Source organism: Perissodus microlepis, chromosome 2 (genome assembly GCF_051167445.1).
Source record: "Perissodus microlepis isolate ML-2025 ecotype Zambia chromosome 2, ASM5116744v1, whole genome shotgun sequence".
Classification (NCBI taxonomy): Eukaryota; Metazoa; Chordata; class Actinopteri; order Cichliformes; family Cichlidae; genus Perissodus; species Perissodus microlepis.
In genome coordinates, this window is record NC_140462.1 from 15,399,299 (window position 1) to 15,422,247 (window position 22,949).

General features: G+C 40.4%; 2 protein-coding genes across 4 annotated transcripts in view; both read right to left on the reverse strand.

Moving 5' to 3' along the window:
* The window catches only part of mrpl11 (mitochondrial ribosomal protein L11), a 61,355-nt gene extending 60,132 nt beyond the window's left edge, over positions 1–1,223 (reverse strand). For both annotated transcript variants that reach the window (XM_084949588.1, XM_084949579.1), the window contains exon 1: positions 1,105–1,223. The gene's annotated coding sequence lies outside the window, so the exon portion shown is untranslated. The remainder of the gene's footprint in view (positions 1–1,104) is intronic.
* Positions 1,224–3,065: 1,842 nt separating this feature from the next.
* On the reverse strand, positions 3,066–22,557 carry LOC146392561 (uncharacterized). 2 transcript variants are annotated; one of them, XM_084949606.1, is made up of 16 exons: positions 22,205–22,556; positions 21,709–21,805; positions 19,660–19,873; positions 19,230–19,372; positions 16,772–16,946; positions 16,568–16,623; positions 15,238–15,434; positions 15,032–15,142; positions 14,754–14,879; positions 9,954–10,052; positions 9,711–9,866; positions 6,639–7,227; positions 4,329–4,392; positions 4,062–4,240; positions 3,884–3,972; positions 3,066–3,747 (listed from the first exon to the last, which is right to left on the reverse strand). In XM_084949606.1, the coding sequence occupies exons 1-16, from the start codon at positions 22,388–22,390 to the stop codon at positions 3,667–3,669; spliced, it is 2,562 nt and encodes an 853-aa protein (XP_084805732.1). In that variant the 5' UTR covers positions 22,391–22,556; the 3' UTR covers positions 3,066–3,666. The 2 variants fall into 2 exon arrangements, with proteins under 2 accessions (XP_084805732.1, XP_084805740.1); XM_084949614.1 differs by lacking the exon at positions 21,709–21,805 and having other exon boundaries at positions 22,205–22,557.
* Between the last annotated feature and the right edge of the window lie 392 nt (positions 22,558–22,949).

The window sequence follows — 22,949 nt, forward strand, 5'->3', positions numbered from 1 at the left end:
AAGGGACCATCAATGCTACCATGAAGGGAATTGGTCTCTATGGCACATAAATGCATATGAATTCTCTTCTGCTCCGCCTTGGGCATGCTATGTATGTGGCTGGTCTGAAGTCACATAAGTAAAAAAACATGATTAGGCAGAATGGCGATGTCCACTGCAGCCACTGTATTCAAGATATCAGGTCAACATGGTTGATTCCACAAACCAGCACCCACTTCTATAAGTTTTTAATGGATTAAATCTAAGTTTGTGAGAACACATTCATTTTTTGGAAGGTGTAATTAGACAATACTAAATATATATGTATGACTGTATTAAATAACATTCAAAATTCTACTGTATTCCTACAAACTGGTGATCCTTTGGGAAATTAGGTCAAAAATGCAACCTTATTCAGTCTACTTTCATTCCATCTTCAGACTCTTTTTGGTTGCCAATTTTCACAAATTGCCAACTGTTTTGCAAACAATGTATCAAAACTGCCCCCCCCCCCCCCCCCCCTCTCTCTCTCCCTGGTTTCCACGTGTCACCCCATTGATAAAATCTGTTTGTGCCACCAGAAAATCATCATCTACCCAAAACACGTAAAACACACAAAATGAAATCTAGGAAGAAAAAAAAAAAAAAAAAAAACTTTCTACGCAAAGTTCAAAGTAAGAAATTTCATATTTCCAAGGTCCTTCATTTGGATATGCTAACATCTTTAGATATCTTGTAGTGTTGTAATAAAAGACAGCTGATACAGATACCGGGATATAAGTGGCTCCCATTGATTTACAGGATCTAGTTTTTGACCGGTGATCTGTCCACAGCTGTTAAACAAGCAGATGCTTTAATATTAGCGGGAGCTTGAAAGTATTTGTTTTAGACTCCATCCTGTCATTTTAACAAATCAAACAACGCGACGACGGGCAACTGTAACCCCGAAAAGCCAGAAATGAGCGTGACGCAGAGCAGCAGCAGCACTTTGTGACCACAGACTGACCGGACAGCCGAAACTACAGACACATATCAAACATCGTCTCTGCTTTAAACCTCATTAGCAGGTCAAACGGCGCCGTGTTGAACCCAAACGAAACGGGAAAAGCCACACTGTCATCTTACCTGTCCCTTGTCCTGTACCTTCACGCCGTCAGCAGCATCCTTCAGGGCGCAGACATCTTGGATTACTGAACATCGCGGGCTGTTTGCGCCTGCTCATCACGGCACTGCCACCTGCTGGACGGGAGGAGGAGCTGTAACAGCTGGGGAAACCGGAAAGAGGGTTTTGCTCAAGGACACTTCAGCAAAGTCAACGTAATCTCCCTTATTTATTGCACATCCAGCATTAGGTGGTAAGTGGTTATCGATACTGACACTTTTAATTTTTAAATGTAGTCAATTATTCAAACAAAACATCAACATTTTGAGTCCCTGTATACCAGCTTTCTCTAAAAAACTCAAAGCAGCTCACCTGGCGACAATGACTATGCCACATTCACTCACTTAGATTACTGTTTTGTTCCCATAATGACATGATAGCATCACAAAGCTGCTGCAGATTTGTTGGCTGTACATTCATGATTCTCCTCTTCCACAATATCCCAAAGGTGCTCTATTGGATTTAGATCTGTTGACTGTGGAGGCCATTTGAGTACATGTTTTTAAAAAAAGAAGAAAAAAAAAACAGTTTGAGATTATTTTGGCTTTGTACCTTAGCACATTATCCTCCCGCACACAACCATCAGAAGATGTTTGCAAAGCAATGAAGACAATCAGATGGTACCAAGGAACCCAAAGTGTGTCAAGAAAACATCCCCCACTACAGCCAGTTAATGGCAAATTATGGTACTAACAAGTGAATGTCAGCAGAAATCGAGACAATCTTTTCTTAACTCTGATATCAACAAGCATTTCTACCCAGAGGACTGCTGCTCACTGGATATTTTCTCTCTTCTGTGAACACTGGGGTTGGTTATTTGAGAAAATCCCAGTAGAGCAGCAGTTTCTGAAATACTCAAACCAGCCTGTCCATCACCAGCATCTATGCCACGTTCAAATTCACTTAATCACCTTTCTTCCACTCGATGCTCAGTTTGACCATGTGTACGTCCATAATTTCACAGAGTTGCTGCCATGTAATAAAGTGGCCAGTGAGCATGTTTCAATATAATGTTAATGCTTATGTCTGCTAAATTACTCCCCCAGACCCATAATGTAATGTCCATTATTTAATGTATTTATATCCCAGGCAATGTATTTGTCTGGGATATAAATATGTCCTACATTTTAATAGATTTTAGAGGCCTGAAAAAATCACAGACACTGAAGTTGGTATGATCCCCCTGCAAGACCGTCTTTAGTTTTTTGTGTCAGTCAACCAAAGTGAATTAATAAACAAGTTGATGGTCTGGGAAAGAATTCACTTGCATATTTGTCATGAGATTATGTTGACTTCTCGTTGATCACCTGAGGCTGATAATAGGATTAAATCAGATTTAACAGTTTTCTTGTGGAAATGAGCGTTTGGTTCAGTGGTGTTGTTACCTGACTCGAGTAGGAGAATGAAAAAATTAATGTTACACTGGCCATAATCTCCCTTGTGTGACCTGGACCAGAATAATCCTGTCATGTACAATTTTCATAATGAACCCGCATGAATATAAAAGTAGCATCTAGTAACATCGGGTTTTTTTTGTTCTTTTAATTAGAACTGAAAAACAAAAGCATTTCCCATTTTTAAAAATCTGAATTGGCCTCATTTTTTAAGACCGTACTCATTATATCAAACATGTAGACCCCGCTAAACATATGTGATCGTTGCTGACTGGGAATGAAATAAATAAATGGTGTCTGCACGTTAACAAGGTATTTTAATCCAGTGAATTTATAACCGTAATTATTTTCATACACCTCACACTTCACTAACGCGATTTCCCTTAGAGGATTAACCCATTTAAACCGCATGAATCATCTTTTACTCAGGTTTTGCTTCAAAGAAAATGTGCTGCTGGTATCAGAAACCAATTTAGAGCTCACATTTACACAGTTTCAGTCTAATTTTAAGTTATACACAAAGACGGATATAACCTTTATTAAAATATTTTATTTGGAACAATTCACATTTGCATAATTTCAAGTTTCCACTGACAGCTGTGCCGGCAGGGTTTTGACACATTTAGGCAATTTTAAATTGTGACATGTTTTGTTTTCACAATAGTTGAAAAAAAGTTAAAACTCTAACAGAGTATAAACCATACAGAAATTCTCAAAGTGAAAACATTTTTTGAAAAAAAAAAACAAAAAACAAAAACAAAAAAAAACAACAACAATCTATTAAATCATGCAGAGTGAAATTCAACCTGTAAATATAACGTATAGGTCACTTTCTTCTCTTGAGGTCAACAATAAAAGTTAAATATTTAAAGTTGGCTCCCACAAAGAATGTTTTCCAGTACACACCAGTCACAATTCATTAACCTGACATGTGAAGGTATACAAAAGCAGTTCACAATACAAAATATTCACAGTACTTTTGAAGTAAAAATTATATACGTATGAAAAGGCTGCGAAACATGTGGTCTCAAACGTTTTAAGGCATTTTAAGATGATTAATAAATAACTGGATACTTTAAAAACTTCAGCACAGGTAAAAACAGGCAGTCACCGATCAGCTGGTGGAGCTGGTCAATTTTGCAGAACAGCAGCACTCTCATTCAGTGAAAACTCACTGGGGAGAAATTCTCTCAATAGAAATGACAGGAGCATCTGTTATGGGAGTGGAGACGTGAGAAAGAACAAAGATTTATGTGCAACATACAGTGAAAAGTGAGAATTTGATACAAAAAAAAAAAAAAAAAAAAAAAAAAAGTGGTGTGCTGAAAAAGGAAGTTTGGATACTCACGTAAACCAGGGTTTTGTTTTCCTCTCCGTCCTGGAAAAGATTGAAAACAGACTCCATGTCTGTCTTCTTCAGGAACAAAACATTTGAATCTATGGCAAAGACAAAAAAACCCAAAAACAACTTTAGATGAATTACTAAGTGCCAAATCAACTGCTGCACTGCAGAGAGGTGTCGTTACATTTGGCATTGATGAGGTTATGCGCTCGATCCCTGGTCTCGTCCTTCTCCTCATCGGTACGAGGAGGATGAGGCGTTGGTGGAGGAGACTCTGGCCACAGTTTGCTACGCAGATTGTCGATGTACGAAGCCATCTGCGCCTGTGTTGGGTTCACCTTTCTTAGGAAAGAGTTCACTTTCCTGGAGAAAAATATGCAAAACTCATGAGTCATTCATAGACTGGGATATAACAATGTTTGACCCGTGGGAGCACGCTGGTGCCACTTACTTTTTCAAAATGGGCATAAAAGGTTTCAGAACCGTGTCGAAGATATTTATGAGGAAGGAGTTTCCTGTAAGGGAAATAAGAGTGTTAGTGTCATCTTAGAGTAGCACTATGTTGCATGTTTTTAGCTTGTCTTAACTTGCCAGTAAAGGGTGGGAAAAACATCCAAGTAATCAGACACAGCAACGTAGCTTTATAAAACTCTCATTAGCTCACTCAATGTTGCACTGTGTTCAGGGCCAAATACAAGCATCATACATAATGTGACGCTTCTAGAAGTTTGTGAAGGTTGTGTAGGTTCTAATGTGAAGTGCTTTTTGCCTTATTTGCACACAATAACAGAATTATTTCAGGAAAACAAAAGAGGTCCAGTATTATTAGCCCCCCTGCTGCTGTGCAGTGACAGGCTTTACCTTTGTAATTCTCAGTGCTTGTAAAGTCAAGTTAAAACTGAAGGTTATCTTCCAATTTACACACAGTATGAAAACTTCTTCAAAGATTTGAGCTGTCATTTGAGAAAGCACTGTGCCAAAAACAAAAGAAATCAGTTTGGACTTGAGAAAAAGAATTGTTGATGCTCAGAATGCAGGGGATGGATATACAAAGTTATCACAGCATTTCCACATGTCAAGAACTGGTGCGAGAAGTATCATCAAGAAACTCAAAGCCACACAATAAAGAACAAACCTGCCAGAGACGGGAAGAGTGTGGAAAGGAAACTAGTGAGCGATGTGACTAAAGAACAACTGTCATGACTTGGCCGATATGGGAACTGTAGGCTCAAAGAAGACCAAAGCTTTTGCAGGAGAAACAACTTCAAGCCAGACTAAAGTAAGCTAAAGACAACCTGGAGAAAGATTATCTATACTGGAAGTTTGTCCTGTAGACAGATGTAGTGAAACTAGAGCTATTTGAACAAAGAGATGCTGCTTATGTTTGGAGAAACACAGCAGAGGTGTACAATCCGAAGAACACAGAACCCACAGTGAAACACAGTGGTGGGAGTATAACGGTGCCTGAATGCTGAAACTGGGAATCTGGTCAAGGTGGAAGGAATCGTAAAGAAGGAAGGATATGTGAATATTCTGACAGAACACCTCAAGCAGTCAGCAGCAAAACTGGGTGTGGGTTATTGCTTTGTCTTCCAACATGACAGCAACTAGTCATGTCCCATTAAATTGGATGACTAAAAGATCAAATCTGGAAGAACTAAAGAGATGAAGAAGAATGGGCTGCGACTGCTCAGGAGACGCATGCAAGACTTGTTGAAAACAACAGTAAACGACGGCAGGCTGTCCAACAAAAACAATCACAATTGACTGTTGGCATCAGTGGGGTTAATCATTTGGCCCCTGGTAGTTTGTGTTTTATGAAACAATTTTATTTCTGTGTGCAAAGTAAAAATAATGTAATCATCTAAAATAAAACATTGATGTTTACCTGTGCTAAAAATATTCCTCGCTCTGATTAACACCTCTTGGGAAATACTGTCATAGGTGGGCTAATAATTCTGTTCATCTGCGCATTAAGCTGTAGCTGCACAGATGTCTGCATAACATGAGGTACAACACCACTGTAAAGCCCAGAGGCAAATCTGTAATTTGTAGGTTTAAGCTATAAAAATAAAATTGGCTTGTTAACGCTCTCAAAGTGCCAAATTATAAAAAAGATACAATGTAATCCAATTTAAGTGTCAAAACATATCATCCAATAGAATAGATGTTCTGAACTACCACAGCTTTTATCATAAAGAATATAAACAGACATTTTTCTGCCTTTGAGCTTGTTGCAGTTTATTTCAGTACTGGGAGGGGTGGGTGGGGGGTGCTTTCATGATTGTGAGGTTTGCCTGAGGTTGATAAATCATCACAGCGAACATCAAGGCTGCACTTTTGTCTAAGACTGATTGTGTGACCTGCACGATTTTAATCTGCACTTTCGATGCAAAAAGGTTTTTATTTTTGCAGAAAATCTTTTGAGAACATAATGCGGCTGCCAGCCGTCAGCCCTTCATTGTGTGAGAGAGTGTGAATACACCACTCTTGGGCTTTTAAAAACAAGCCATGCTCTCACCTTAAAATACCACGTGACAGTTCACACAGACCAAATACTCACTACAAAGGATTAACTTTCTCAGGCAAGTTTCAAGTCTCTACAGGTTTATTTTGTTCTTGTACTGAAATGAACCAAAGCAGCTGTTTGCCTAGTCTTCAGAGGAATGCATTAATAAATATAAAAAGCTACAATGTGCTTTAAAAATGTTGAGTGAAGTATACATGACAGTACAAAGTGGCTTTAAACATTAAAACAAACCGGATATTTCTTTCAGCAGATCAAATATGGCTTTGGTCGCCTCCGGCTGTTCCCTGTTGACTTGGTTCTTTAGAGCCTGGGAGTTGTCCCCTCTCTGCAGTGTAGCCTGTGACTCCTTTCCTTTCGCCTTGTACAGTCCTCCGGACCTAAAACACGTTTTCTCCCTTTTATTGGACCTCGCACTGAAGTGAAGCCACGACGAGCCCTCTGGACCCTCCCGCTGCAAGCCCGAGTCGGGCACATCTTCCTCACTGACGATTTTTGTTGAGGCCAGAGACTCGTGTGATCTATATCGGCCAAATCCTTTGAAGAGTGTTTTAAAGTGAGAGGTTAAGGGATTATCAGAGTCCTCGTTTTTTTCTTGGGAGCCATTTTCATTTGAGGACTTTGAGTCAACAGAAGGCTGTGGATTAATATCCGTCTCCTCAGGCAGTTCTAAAGGGGAATCATACTGGGAGATAACAATAGATGGAAGAGTTTGACTGGGGACATCAGAGGCACTGTGGTTCTCCAAAGACTGAGCTGTTGAGTCTAGTTGCAGAGATGACATTGTGTTTTCATCTGGGGCTCCGGGCTGTATGCTCGAGTTCTGCAAAGTAAACAAAACAATCTCTTTGTGAAGGCTGTCCCTGAGGCACTGGCCTTTCTGACTGTACTCAGCGACAGAGCTGAAACTAAATAAATCCATATGTTTGCTCACTAAGAAATATTTAAAGGGGAATTACATCAAGTCTACATGATGTTTCTTGTTACATGAAATGCTGTACATCATTTCTGCAGCTCTAGAAGAAGTCTAAAACATTTTCTCAGTTTGACCTTTAGACAGATGCTACCAACATGCATTTGCAGGCTATCAAGTTGAATTATGTGAACCAGCAGACCAAAATTCAACTTCACTATGGGTGTATGTGCACTAGCTATGGGTAGTGCATCACTACTTCCCTGCTGACCTGCTTTACCTTCCCCCCAAAAGATCCTTCCTCCCTCTCTCTCTCTGCTGGGGTGTGGATAGCACAGCATGCTACATGTGTATAGTGCCCAGTTTTTGTTATGCAAATGAAGTCTACACCACATTAGCCAATAAGCATTCTGCAGATAATTCCCACACTTAGAATGACCAAAGTTTACAACACTGTCCCTGGGTTTTGGGTCATATTGAACAAAACAAAGTCAGTTTATATAGTTGAAGTCCTCAAAGATTTCTAGTCCTTTAGAAATCTTTTCACAACTACAGGTATTGCCCCCTGATGGCCATTAAAAAGAATGCAGGTTTAAGGTCCTTCCACGTTGCTTTGAGGGACTTCTTTTCACACCTTGAAGCTATACCACATTTTACCCGTCTGTAGTCAATTCCCATCTTTTCAAAAAGTTTTACATTTTTAAAACTGCATAGCATTTTTGTTTTCCTCTTTTGTGACAACTATACTGGGAATTTATTTCCAATTCGCTCCATAAAAGTGGAGAAGCTGAAGCCTACACTAGCTGTCATAGGACAAGAGGCAGAGCCCAGCCTGGGCAGTCTCCATTCTATTACAGGGGTCAGAGAGACAACCAACCATTCAAGTGGATTTTATAGTCCAGCAGATGTAGCACGTTCACTGTCCACTAGCTGGGGTTGGGGATGGCCCGTCTGCCTACAAATAGCTCTGTTGCCAGATAGAGACACTGTACAGTGTGTGGTACAACCAGTCCGTGGATCACGGTTGCTTGTGCTGTTGTTGGTCAGTCAGCCAGCGGTGACGAGGCAAAATCATAAACACACAAAGAACTGAAGTGAAACGGTGTGGTAAACTGTCCACAGCAGGCAGTGGCTGCGCTTTTTATGCCAAAAAAGGTCTTCAATCTGGAGTTGCACTTCACACCTACAGTCAATAACACCGGCCCTGTGGGAGTAAGCTGGAGTACCTGCAGAAAACCCATGCAAGCCTTTTAGTTTAATTTATTTTAAATTATGGCAGTGGCTACTGGTCTCTACCCACTGCCAATTTCCAAATGTGGTAATATAATTATAATTTATAAACCAACTGTACACGAGCAATAACGGCACCTGTAGATATCAGAGCAAATATCACCATCTATAAATGTCCATCTGATGTTCAATGAAAAGGAAAGCTAATATTGCAAAGAAATCAAAAGGATGTTTTTAAAGTTGTTAAGATGGTATTTTTTTCTTCCACATTTTCTCTTGGAGCCAGAGGTTACAAGCATTAGCACCACTTTCTTATAACAAAAAGTAAAATAAAATAAAATCAATAAATAAAAAATCAATAAAAATAAGCAGCACACTGGTGATGTCTTGGACTGTTCTTAACTGTTTCTAAAGCTTCCCACCACATTAGATTTAACTTCTGTTTTGAGTTTGCAATTTAGAAATTAATTTAAATATCCTTAAAAAGACAGAAGGTAGTTCTGCACTACAAGAGAGACACCGATTCTGGTTATTGTTTTATTGATTCTAAAATATATTTGTCAAAATAAATGTTGAACGCAGCAGCACTACAGTAAGTCCCACAGAAGCAGTCATAAAATCAGACAAGTTATACATAGGCCAAGAGTTTATCAAAATGATCCAAGTTACTTTTTTTGGAAACGGTGGTCACCTTTGCTTAAAATAATCTCTCTTTGCACAGGAAATCAGTGTGTGCATCTGTGTCTACAACTGAAATCAGGTCGATATTAACCAGGAAGTCACTCTGAGCGACGTTTACAGCTGACAGTTTGAGTAATCATTTTTCCTTTTGCTTTCTCCGAAAAATAAGTCTGTCTAATGGCAGGTTTAAACTACCCCAAATCTTTGTTTAGTTAGTTGGTCATATACCTCTCATCCCATGACAGCTGGGCTGAAGATCACCAGGGCACAATCAATCAGGTGTGCCCAGAAACTGATGTGGCATACTCCACAAGTCTGTCTGCTTCTGTGCTCTTATCCCATCTGACAGTTTTTCAACATTACGAGATTTCAGAAACCTCGATGAAATCATTCTTAATATTACCAGAACTAAAAGCAAAACTCAGTTACCTTGGAAACACTCTAAAATGACAAGTTGATTAAAAGTGGCAGTGAAACATTACCTCATCTTCTTCGTAGCTGGGAGTGAGGAAGTAAGCTAAGCCGCTGAGCATGCCCCAAACGCCTCCATGTTTCTCCTCATTCAGGAGTTTGTCAAGCGGGCAGAGGAACTGAAATACTGGTTGAGTGTGGCCGATCAGATTATCGGAAACCAGTTCCTGGGAAGGAAAATGACACATTGTTAAGACATGACACACTTTAAGTGTTTATCTACCAACATATCCGAGCCTTGTGATCTCTCTCACTTGCAGGAAGTGCTCCACTGATACTCTTGCTTCTTCTTTAACTTTATCGCTGACCTCCATCTCCTCCAGCACCAAGACCCCAGGTAGGCTGGTGGAGTCCTGGATAAAGACAAGAAAAAGGAAAAAGAAAAAGAAAACACAATTAAGAGCCTAAAGCTGACCTAAGAGACCTTAATCAGTTTTTACAGTTGAAGGCTTAGAACTGTAACAGGTGGTCATCAAAGCGCTGTCTGTTCACCTGTGAACTCCTCGTACGTGATGAGGATTTGTGCAAGCTCAGGCATCTGAAGTTTCTTATCTTTAGCACATGTTATGATGTCCTGATGTTGCCTAGTAACTACCTACCAACGTGCTAAACAACTCATCTGTAGCATCTATGCACCTTAGAAAAGCATCCGTATCATTTTGATATGAGTATAACAACATTTCATTTACATCCACAAAGCTTCAGTTATATGATGTTGGAATCACCTCTGACTAATAATAATAATAATAATAATAATAATAATAATAATAATAATGTAGAATGGGCAAATACTAGTCAATATAACTGAAAACATTTCTCAATGTTTCATGCTGACATTTTGGCTGCTGGGAACGCCTCGTAATGAATACAGACTGAAAAAGCGCGCGTGGCATTTCAAAATAATAGGTCACTCATTTAATTCTTAGGAAATGCAGTCTCACTATACTGCTACTAAGAAGTTAATACATGCACTGTTCACACCAGCTCCACCTCAACTCCTGAGTCAATGCTTCCCTGAATGTAAATGAAAATGCCAAAATTATCAAGTCTTTCATGAGATAACACTAATGTTACATTTACAATGTAAAGATGAAATAACTATAAAACATAAGAGCATGGTGTGCTTATTTTGTATTTTATTTCTTTTTTTTGTTTGTGTTTTTTATGTGACGAAGACCTTTTTATTGCTAATGCACACAGCAGCGGTGGCACTCCTAGCATCCTAACCTGTAGAAACCACCAGCAAAGTCTTTCTACACTATTCTATGTCCACATATACACAGAGTCAGAATCCATCCTATGTAAACAAAAAAAAAGTGAATTTTACATGAGGTTTCACTGGCATCTTCCCAAGTTGCACTGTTTTTGGTACAAGACTGAAACTTTTCTAAACCAGCATAGGGAGAAAGGACGACTTAAAATAGGTAGAAGTTTTATTTGGAATGAAAACTTGTCCTTTAGACATTTGATTTGAGGACATAGCTTGCCTTCTCATCGCTCACTGACATGCACTTTTTAAAAACCAAGTGACAGACACTAATTGAAAAGGTGATTGACGTCCCCTCACTTCTGTATCATTATCTCGTTTTCTTGCATGCAACTTGGACATGACTATCTATCCACCTTAAATCCACCACAGTGCCTACACAAGGAGACACAGATTCTCTCACAGTCACATCTAGTCAAATCACCATGTCTTTGGACTGTGGGAGGAAGCTCAAATATCCAGAGGAAAACCACGACGGTGCTAAATATTGCTTCACAATGTTGCCTCCCTGCATGCGAAGTCAATGACTCAGATGATCCTCTGTGAATTGAATGATTAAGCTAATAATTGATTTAATTCAACAAGACTCTCCGTAGCTCCCCAAACACAGTTCAGCTTAGTGAAAGGAAGGGAAGCAAATCCAGTGACAAGTAAATCTAGGTAAGGCAACTTTATTTATACCCATACGTAAGGTAAATTTGCTTTACAGAAAAATGATAGCATTTGGCATCCTTTCAAAAACAGACATACCTAATAAACATAAACCTCACTGTAGCACATATATAGTAATTTAACGTTTTGAATCAAAAACAAAAACCGTTCTTATTTAATTCAGTAACAGCAACACAGACAAAGCTGTTTTTATAACGCTTTGTCCTGAGGAAAAAAGCTGAAATTCACCCCGTAGAGGATGGGAACCATTTTTAAGGATTTCTAAAGCCATCCTCTGTACCTGTTTAGAGTACAGGGAGGCTAAACAAGACTGTGGCTCACCTATCAGACGACTGGACCATCTCACTATCCGATTCAGTGAGTTAAAACAGACTCCGCAAAAGAACGATAAAACGAAGTTAAACTTTTTTTGGCCAATGTGGAAATGAGCAAGTTTCCTGAGGCAGTAAAGGTGCTGGTGACCCTTTTTAAAAAAAACTGTTTTGCAATTCTGATCAAAGTTCAGTTTTTCATTGATTATGGTGCCAAGATATTTATATGATTGCACTTGCTCCATTTTCTAACCTTTAATTAAAGTGACTCCGTACCCATTTTGTTGTTTCCTAAAATCAATAACCATATCTTTTGTTTTAGATACATTCGACTGGAGATAAGACTCCTCACACCACTGAACAAAGTCATCAATGGCTGGACCGTGGCTAGTTTCACCCTCTTTCAGTAAGCTGACAATAACAGAGTCCTCTGCATAGGGATGGGTATCGTTTAGGTTTTATCCGATACCGGTGCCAAACCGGTACTTTTGAAACGGTGCCGGTGCTTAAACGGTGCTCAAACCGGTGCTTAAAGAATGGAGAACACAAAATTGGTCCAAAAACCTCTCATGTTCATTTGTTTTTTTTTTTGTAAAAAGATAACAATGTTAGCCTTTTCTGCAGCTATAGGGCATATATGGTATCACTCTTGGCTGGAAGCAGTGCTTAAACAATGGAAAAAACACAAACTTTGTCCAAAAACCTCTCATGTTTAGCAGTTTCCCTCTTTTTCTTTGGTCATTTTAGCCTTTTTGGCCAGGGTGAAGGGAGTATCTGCCATCAAACAAGAAGACAGACGCATGTAACTACGACGGTGTTTGCTAGTTCACCTTACATGCATTAATTTAATAACGTGGTTAGCCTACTCAATGTAAATTATACACGAACAACATTAAGCTACTCACACAGAGTAGAACGGCTGCTGCTGCCATCATCATCCGTCATCATTTCTGCTACACTGGCAGGGCTAGGGGCCAGGACTCTCCTCTTCGGGTTCTTGGGGGATGTTGCTAACTCCGGGTCCGATAACAGGCACCACACCCGCAGTAGATACGCTCGGTGTGAGGTCTCGCAGCAAGCTATCAAATACAGCGCATTTCTCGGCTTTTAAAAAAAAACGCTATGCGTCGCCAGGTGTTTCATCGAATTTGAGGTGTTACCTCCTTTGACAGTATCAGCTTAAAGCACTTGTTGCAGGCTGCTGAGTTTGCATATTTTGCTGTGAAGTACAGCCAGACTTTTGACCGCTTCGCCTTGGGCATTTTTAATCTGTAGCTCTGCTCTAAAAGAACGTACGTACCTGCCCGCCTACTATCCTCGGAAACGTAAAATGATTGGCTAGAATTCAAAGTGTATGACATCTCAGGGAAAAAAAAGCACTGAAATAAAGCACCGAAATGTGCGCTGCTTTTCGGTCTGGTTACTACCGTTTATGTCAGAACCGGTGCCATCATGGCACCGGATACCGGTACCCATCCCTACCTCTGCATATTTAATAACGGCCCTGTTTTCATATCTGCTCTGACACATTTTTGTATAGAGAATGAATGATAAGGGTGATAAGACGCACCCTTGAGGAGATCCTGTGGAGGAGAACACTGGGTCAGACAGAACCCCATTTATTCTCACTCTTTGTGACCTGTCAGTTAAAAAAAAAAAAAAAAAAAAAAAGTAGCTGTGGTTGTGATTTTCCTTCTTCCTCAGTTAATGCTTTAACATAATGACAGGGAGGAATGAAATTCAGCTAATACTTTATTTATTCTATTTATGATAACTACACATTGAGCAATTCGTTACATAAATCTGTTTAACTGCTTCTTAGTACAAATATCTAATCGGCCAATCACATGGCAGTCGATGCACGTAGACATAGTCAAGACAATCTGCTGTAGTTCAAACCGAGGATCAGAATGAGAAAGAAAGGCAATTTAACAGTCTTTGAATTTGGAATTTGTCAGGTTTTTTGGTGACAGATGGGCTGATCTGAATATTTCAGACACTGCTGCTCTCCTGTGATTCTCCCACAACCATCTCTAGTGTTCAAAGGAAAAAGAAAATATCCACTCAGCATCAGCTCTCTGGGTGAAAATGTTTTGTTGATGCCAGTGGCCAAAGGAGAATAGCCAGACTGTTTGAGTTTATAGGAACGTAAAGTTACAACCAAGGCATGCAGAATAGTATCTCTGAACAAGCAACATGCAGATAAACTACAGCAGAAGACCACACTGGGTTTCAATCATTTCCGCTAAGGGAACTCAGGCTACAATTCCCGCAGCCCCACCAAAAAAGGAAAACAGCGACTGGGAAAGCACTGCCTGCTCTTATGAGTCCTTTTCTGCTGCAACTTCTGGGTGGCATGGATCTATCTTTACCTTGAATCAACGGTTCAGGCTAGTGGCGCTGCTGTAATGGTGTTGAGATGCACTTTACACATAATCTTCTGGTAGTACACCACATTACAAAGCTCAAATCATCTCAAACTGGTTTAGTGTAGCTTGCCATCACCAGTGTGTGAATGGGTGGATGACTGGATGTGTAAAGCGCTTTGGGGTCCTTAGGGACTAGTAAAGCACTATACAAATACAGGCCAAGATTGACATGATTAATGTGCACCCAACCGCAGGAACTGTGTGATGCCATCGTGTCAGTGTGGACCAAAATCTTTGATTGTTGGGGTTTTCTCTGTAAAATTGTAGCGTCTTGTACCTTACAATATAACTGTGCAAATCAGAAGTCAAACCAGTTTAAGGGAGAAAACCGGGAATAAAGATACAACAAAACAGAACTTTCATTTGTCCTTTTACCTGCCATCTGTTGCTGAAGTGTACAATATCCATGTAGCTCTTCTTGATGTCCCATTGGAGGTTCTCAGGACTGTCTTTTTCCTCCAGGTGAACAGTGAAGATTAGCTTCTCATCCTCCCAGTCAGCCTACAATGCAGTAAACCACTGTTAAAAAAAAAAATCCAGCTCAAAACTTTAACATGTCACCCAAGGACATTGTGCTTGCTATTACAAGGCCTCTGCAGACAGATAACAAGCCTCCAGGACTTTCCACACTGTCGCTGATATTTATAACTCACATTCGGGATGCTGACAGCCCAGCGGCCAACGCGCCACATCTCATATGACAGCTTGAATTCGATCATGTCCTCCTGGACGGCTGTCAGGTAGTCCTCCAGATCACCATCTTCCTAATGGTGTATGGCCAAAAGCAGTAATGAATCTGTCATGTCTGGCAAATTATTGTCTTCATTTTATAACACTGCATTATATGAAGCAGCCTTACCCCGTCAGAGTCTTCCTCCTCCTGGCTGTGAATGGAGCCCTCCCTGCTACTGACATTGTCATCGCTGGACACGTCTCCCATGTAGGCTGTGATCTTCAGCAACCGCTCCTGCTCCATCTTTTTCATCTTCTTTTTCTTGGCTTTCTTTAACTTTATCTTGTGCACAAACTTTGACCATCCTTCCTTTAACTTGTTGCCTAAAATAGGAAAAAAAACGCCCAAAACACATACATTACATTGCAAGAGAGACATCTTTATTTTCACTCACCTTTATACTCAAATCATGTCCCTCTCTCTCTCGTATATGCATTTGTATTTGCATACATATTAGGGCGATCGTGGCTCAAGAGTTGGGTGTTCGTCTTGTAATCGGAAGGTTGCCGGTTCGAGCTGGTGATGGCCAGAGGGGCCGATGGCGCAATATGGCAGCCTCGCTTCTGTCAGTCTGCCCCAGGGCAGCTGTGGCTACAACTGTAGCTGCTTTCACCAGTGTATGAATGTGAGAGTGAATGAATAGTGGAATTGTAAAGCGCTTTGAGGGGTCCCGAAAAGTGCTATATAAATGCAATCCATTATTATTATTCTACTTCATACAACAACGAACTCTCGATAATGAACACCACTTTGGCTGAAAAACAGGAATACACTTGCATTGTGAGGAAGTGTAGCAACAGTGGGTGGTGAGACAATGTGAGAGAAAAAGTAGCCTCAAAACAGCACGTGCTCAGTTAGGCATGACAGCAGGCAAGCATGATCAGCCTTTCAATTTTATGATCTATGTGACAGCATAACAATTAATAAAAATCACATCAGACTGAAATAAATGTCAGAGATTATAACAGATGAGTGTTTCTGATGCAACCATTGGAGAAGATTTGTATATTTATCATATCACAAGGTTCATTATCCTGACATAATCTATTCTTATTAAGACATCATTACTGTTGGATTGATCAGAGTTGCATGAAGACATGGCAGGAATTATTTGGCATTCTGCTTGAGGTTTGTGTAATTAGCCGCCTGGACACACAAGCAAGATAAACAGGGGACTAATTCTGCACTGAAAGGGAGGCTGGTAAAGGAAATCAACATGTCACATAGCTCGCAACACACTCATCAAACAGTTGTAGTATAAGACATTGTGCAAGCACGGTCATCTATCCTCAGAACACCCACCACCCACTCCATCTGCCTTCTCCCTCAAGTCCCTCATGTTTAAAATGTTTTCTTGCTGGTATAAGGATAAAACTAGAAACCGCATGTACCATTTCCCACAGTTTCACAGAGCTTTGGATTGAATAAGCTGCTACAATTCGATCACTAAACACACCTTTCCCTTTACCCTTGGTCCTGGTGCCGTCTGAATTCCCTGTGCCGTGCGAGCTCCTGCGGGGGGAGAGAAGAAAAAAAAGCCACCAAACAAATCCAGGTCAATTCCAATTTCAGACGCAGAAGGTGGCAGTTACAGTCATTGCTTTGAGGCTCACTACGGTTCAGTCAAGTCAGCGGGGTGCAAAAGATGACAGCCACTCACACATCACTATCTCCCCCCTCGCCTTTGCTCTCCTGTGAAGCCAGAGAGGCTTTTTCAGTGTCTGATCCATAGAGCTCCTCCACTGAGTTTTTGGATGTCACGATGGCAAGCTGGCTCACCACTAGCTGGTTCAGATTGTCGGGGTCAGACAGCCATGCAACCAAATGTCCCAATCCTGAGAAAACAGCCAACATTAATACACGGTTCTGTTTGAATCACTAATATTGCTATTTGATCAGTAATTGTAGCTCCAACAGTTAAATGACTGGCTAAATGTACTGGGAAATGCACTCATTTTTTGGTGAGAAGCCCGAAATCCCTGCGATAAGCCTGAATAAATAACACTTAACAGTGGCCTCCTGGTTAGTTGTTAGTTTAGTGTAATCCTGCAAGGTTGTGTTACCTATGCCTCATAGCTCTTGAGGTGGCTGGCAAGTGGCTGCCAGGAAAACTGAGTTAATGGGCAGCATTCTCATCTGTTTAAAAACCTCTAAATTCAGCCTTGAGTTATGTCGGCTCGACTCAGATTGCATTTTTTGCTAAGCAGGTCCCACGAGAGTAGCAACTGTCACAGCCTGTTGGCGACTCTCCAGTTAGCTTTGCAGTATCCCAGTAACGTAGGACTCCCACGCAGGTGTTTAAGACAAAACATTCACCGTTTAACACTGCACTTAAACTGCTTTGCAAATTACATGTAACTTGACTTTTGAGGGGTTTTGTTCCAACCGCTGTATGGGTTTGTTGTATTCATTCAAAGGTTTTTTGCTGTTATGTAGCCTCGATTAAAAGGCTTTTTCATTTAAAATATAAATTTGCTTTTTCTCATTATGAAAGCTTGTAAGACAAAAACAAATCATTTATATGTTAATTAATCTGCTTTTGTGGTTTGAACACCCTTCAGTCTGTGTTTTGATGGGGAGCTACCACTGAGTTACCCACGAAGCCTAAAAGCCTGGATTATCAGTAAACAAACTAAATCAGCCAACTTTTGAGAGCATGCAAGGAATTAAAGGCGTACCCCCCACCCACCCAGTTTCCACTTGGAAGTGTTGAAATCTAGATTTCTATCCATCTATTTCCTTAACTACTCGTTCAATTTATGGTAGTATGGGGTGCTAGAAAATAGAGGGCTACAGTCTTTTCTGTCAGTTTCCTTTTCATATGAAAGAGTGCCTGACACCCACCCTCCACTTGTCCAGTTTCCTCATTTTTATTTTATTTTATTTTTTTTTTAACTAAAGACACTGCACAGCATGCCAAAATATGTTGCCAAATTTGAATTCTTTGAGAATCACCTTGTTGTTGCTGTCAAGTTGTGTTGTCTTTGGGGTTTTTCATAAATTCAGCAAAAGAAATGGGAACAAATGACAAGTTTTTGTCACAAGCTGTTAGTAACAAAGTCCCTGAAGGCACAATTCAAAATGGGTTCTTTGCCTGTTCATACAACACTGGTTCATCCCTCGAGTTAGGTGTCTTTTTTAATACTGGAATGGAGCTTTAACCAGACTATCAGTAAAACAGGAAAAGTAATGACCCAACTGATCAGCAACCTGATTATTCTAGTTACCAAATACTGTAGGTGTATTTCTCAGAGGTAATTCTGGTGGTCCTTCACTTAAGCATGTATGTATTGCACGTGCAAGCGTTGAGGTTTGGTGATAATCCAAAGGAGAAGCAGTAACTAAGCCACTTGCACCTTCAAAATGGCCAGCAGAAAAGCAGCACTAGACACACCCCTGATACTTATGCATACAGACCCTACAATCCAAAATAAAAGAAGCACATGTCATGCACACTTCAGATTTTACATATATTATGCAAGATACAACATGCTGGTTCCAGCTTTATATTTAAGACAGTGCTCGCATAAAACTTGCAATAAGAGAAAATTAAAGCATTTCCTCAAAATATTAAGTGTTTAAAGGTGTCACATCAACTCCTCTGTGAAATGAATAACTGGAATTGATAAAAGAAACCATATTGCTAGAGTAAATGAGTATTCAGAATTTTTACTGCAACACTGACGCTACAAGTAATGTTGCCAACTACTCCAAATCTTTTAGTTATGGATCTATGAGCAGTTGCCAGAAATTAGCACTTTCTAATCACCAAACAGCAGAGCAGAATGGATGTGCATATAATTTTTTTAACTACAGCTGTAAAAATCACTTATTGTCACTGAGCAACATGCGTAATTGCAAAAACCTACCCCACAGCAAGTCTCTCTCCGGATGAAGCATTTCATCTGTTACTATAAAAATGACAAAACCCTGAGGGGGGGATTGGCAGATCACTGCAGAAGGAGCCTTCTTTTTATGTAACCTAAGATTCATGTCTAAGCTCTACAATGCCACTGACAATAAGGGATTACACACAACTCGCACTCCTCAAAGAATTCATGTGAGGCTTAGTCCTTATATAAGACTGTTGCTGCAGAGATGATTTAATGCTTCCTTACCCTTTAAGGCAATGATCTCATTTAAGGCACAGCGGTTGACTTCTTGGCCCCAGAGAGATTTGGGGAACAGGTTACATACCAGAGCATCAGAGAGCTCTCGGAGAACTGCAATCTCCTTTGCTCTGGACCTAAACAAGAGCTGTCTGAAAGAGAAAGCAAAAGAACGAGAACAGCAACTATGAGTAAGTGCTCAGTGTTTATCGCCACAAGTAAGTGCGTGATCATAATCTTAATTCTGATGTGGCACACTACTCTTAAAACTATGTGCCTTAGGAAAAATGCATTATCGCAAGGTACAGTAAAAAGTAAATTATTCATAGGCGATAAAAACACTGGAAGTATTTATAGAGTTCTCAAATGTTACTGAGTGCAAAGAAGCAACAGCATGGATTCTGAATCCTATTAAATAAAAGAAAGTGTAAAGATTCACCTGTCAGACTGCTTCGCATTATGCAAGTGCTGGGTCAAAATCCGAATGGAGCCCACGACTGCGTGGGAGACATCAAAGTCTTTGGCCCTTTCAATGATGCGGTCGATTACAAAGTCGAATTCCCTGCTGAGAACCTGGTGCAGGGGCTGCTGCTCGCACGACTCGGGGACGGTGTACCAAGGCAGGACCAGCTGAGCGTAGGCGCATTCAAACACTGCGAGGACAGCAGGCACACAGCAAGTCAGTCACAAAGGAAGGTTACATTCACACTGTGCTCCCATGCTCACCTCCTGAGCATCAAATTCAAGAACTGTGCTGACTTAAGCTTTTTTTTTTTTTTTTTTTTTTTTTTTAAAAAGCAAAATTCAAGCTCCCACTTCTGAAGTCCAGAATTATTTATATAAATCTTAGCACACATTTCCGTGACGAGATTTTGAAGACCAGGCTGTGAATTCACTGAGCATGTTTTTTGCTGTTGTTTTCTTGATATTAGCACAACTTCAGTTTTATTTCACAGATACGCTGAGAAACGTCAAATACAAGTGTGAATGTGGGGCTGTTACAGTTTCTCATTTAATTTGCAGGGATATTTGAGAATTATTAATATTTAGCAATTAACTGGCCACTTCATTAGTTACACCTTGCTAGTACCCCTTTTGCATTATGAACAGCCATATTTCTTTTTTGCACAGATTCCACAACTTGCTGAAACAGTCCTCATTAAACAGTCCTAATTTAATCCATATTGACATAATAGCATCGCACCATAGCTGCAGATTTGTCTGCTTCACATCCATGATGGGAAGCTACCATCAGAAGATGGGCACACTGATCATAAAAGGGTGGACATCGTCAGCAACTATACTCAGATAGGCCGTAGCATTTCAACAATGCTCAGTTGGTACTAAGAGCGCTAAAATGTGCCAAGAAAATATCCCCTACACAATTACATCGTCGACACCACCCAGAACTGTTGATACAAGGCAGGATGGATCCACGCTTTCATGTTGTTTACTCCAAACTCCGACTCGAACTTCTCCTCTGACCTCTAGCATCAACAAAGCATTTTAAGCCCAGGGAACTGCTGCTCACTGGATATTTTTTCTTTTTTTTAGACCATTTTCTGTAAACTCTTAAGAGAGTTGTGAAAACCCAAGTAAATACGCAGTTTGCGAAATACATGTAGCACCAAAACCTTATGCCACATTCAGCGAAATTTAAAGTCACCTTTCTTCCCATTCCTCATGCCTACTTCAAATGTCACCAGGTCACCTTGATTTATATGCATTGCTAAATATACCGAGTTGCTGCCATGCGATTTGGCTAATTAGATTTTTGAATTAAGGGCAGCTAAACGGGTGCACCAATCAAACTTCCAGGTGGGTGCATATTTAATGTACAAGACACCTGCAAACTATCTGGCATTTTTCTATTTTGTTTGTATAAAAATGAAACAAGATTTATGCAAAATTAAAAAGTGTTCTTATTAAATATTCTTGAGTGACTTTAGAGATGTTTGTGGTGCCCAATAGATACAGACATAAGCTCCAAATGGTAGACAGCCTATTCATTTGTATCATTATAAAAACAGGAAGAAGAAAAAGAAGAAGCTGTATTATCCTTGTACTTTATCACAGGTTTGCAGATCTCTGCAAGAAGAGGAAAAACTGTTTAAAAAAACCTCATATGGTCTGGGCTTACCACAAACCAATTACCAGTGCTCAAAAGAGCATAAATAAACAAAGCTTTATGAAAACCTCCATCTTATTTCCTGCTTAACAGTCACAGTGATGTGTAGCATACCCATCTGCTGTGGGTGTGCTGGTTAGCTTTTTCTTCCTTGAAATCCCTCCCCATTCTGTGTAACAGGAGCTCCAGTTCCCGTCTGTGTCAATGCAAAACTGTTCTTTCCAACTATATCAAGTCAAAACAGAACTGAAAATCTGCTGAGAGACGCCCGACTTTTACCCCTCACCTTCGGTCCTCATGTAAAGCACTGCTAACCTGCAATGACAGACACCTCACTCCACTGTAAAAGACATGCTTCACCTTGCTGTAAAGATCTCTTCACATGTGGATACTGAGACTCCAGCGGCACAGCCAGGTCCGGTGTGTCTCCATCAATCAAGTCATCAACAACAGTTTCCTGGAAAACAGGAACACTGTGAATTAAAGGCTAGGGGCTATAAAAATTACAGCATTAAAGTGCAGGACTCTGGAAACCTGTTTTTCCAGGCCTCGGTAGGAAAAAAAAAGCACCCCAGGCTACACTTTCATTTTTAATGTACATTTTCAGAGTTCAGGTATGTGTGTAAACATGGGAAATGACCCACCTACGCTTTGGTGTGGTCTTTTGTTAAAGTTATGAGCAAAACAAGCAACAACCCTCATTTCAACCCTCACTGTTGATTCATAGAAGGGTGATAAGGTGATACAAAATCCCATCACGTGACTGTGAAACGCACCTCACGCTCACAATTGTAATTATTAACACTTCTACGGTGGTTTTGCAACTAGTTTTAACACAAACAACTGCGCAAACTACCTGAACTGTGTCGTCCTTCGCCTCTTCGTCCGTCTGTGTGCCGCTCTCTCGCCCGCTGACTGCAGACAGCAGCGGGGTGGAAATGCAAAGAAGAAAACATAAGTACTGAGTCAGTGTGCGTCCGCAGTCTGAGCAATACCAAACCAAGCCGAGGGTTATGGCGATGGAGAAGCGCCATAGATACATGTTCCTTCCTTACAACAGGCTCTTTTTGCTCGTATCTGTGACTTCGAGCCTGACTGTGTTACATTCAGCCAGAATAGGTTTGTTCGCCCACATCTTTTGCACGGGCAAGAAGCGACTGTTTCCTCTTAGCGCGAAGTCACACAGCGGAAAAAGCGAACTTTATTGAACTGCTTTAAAGCTGCGCTGTGATTGGCTGGGGGCAGGCCCCGAGTGCCGACTAGTTAATTGTATGAGGGTGCCATCTACAGGCGACACCTTTACCTGACAGCGAGAGTGGCACAATACGACTCTATTCAAAATTATCCGTAAGCACCAAAACACGAGTTATTTACGAAAATGATACTTGATTAGTGATTCCCTCCTTTGTTCATTGAAGCATTAACTTAGACCGCATCTCTAATCTTTTATTACCGTTTTTGGTTTTTTTTGGGTTTTTTTGCTGGTTTATCTTAAATACTACTGCTTTGGCGAACCAACCAAAGCAGTGGACAGGCAGGGTGGAGGTCAGGGGTGATTTGTAACAGAAAGACAGCAGCAGGAGTGAAAGGGAAGATTTAGA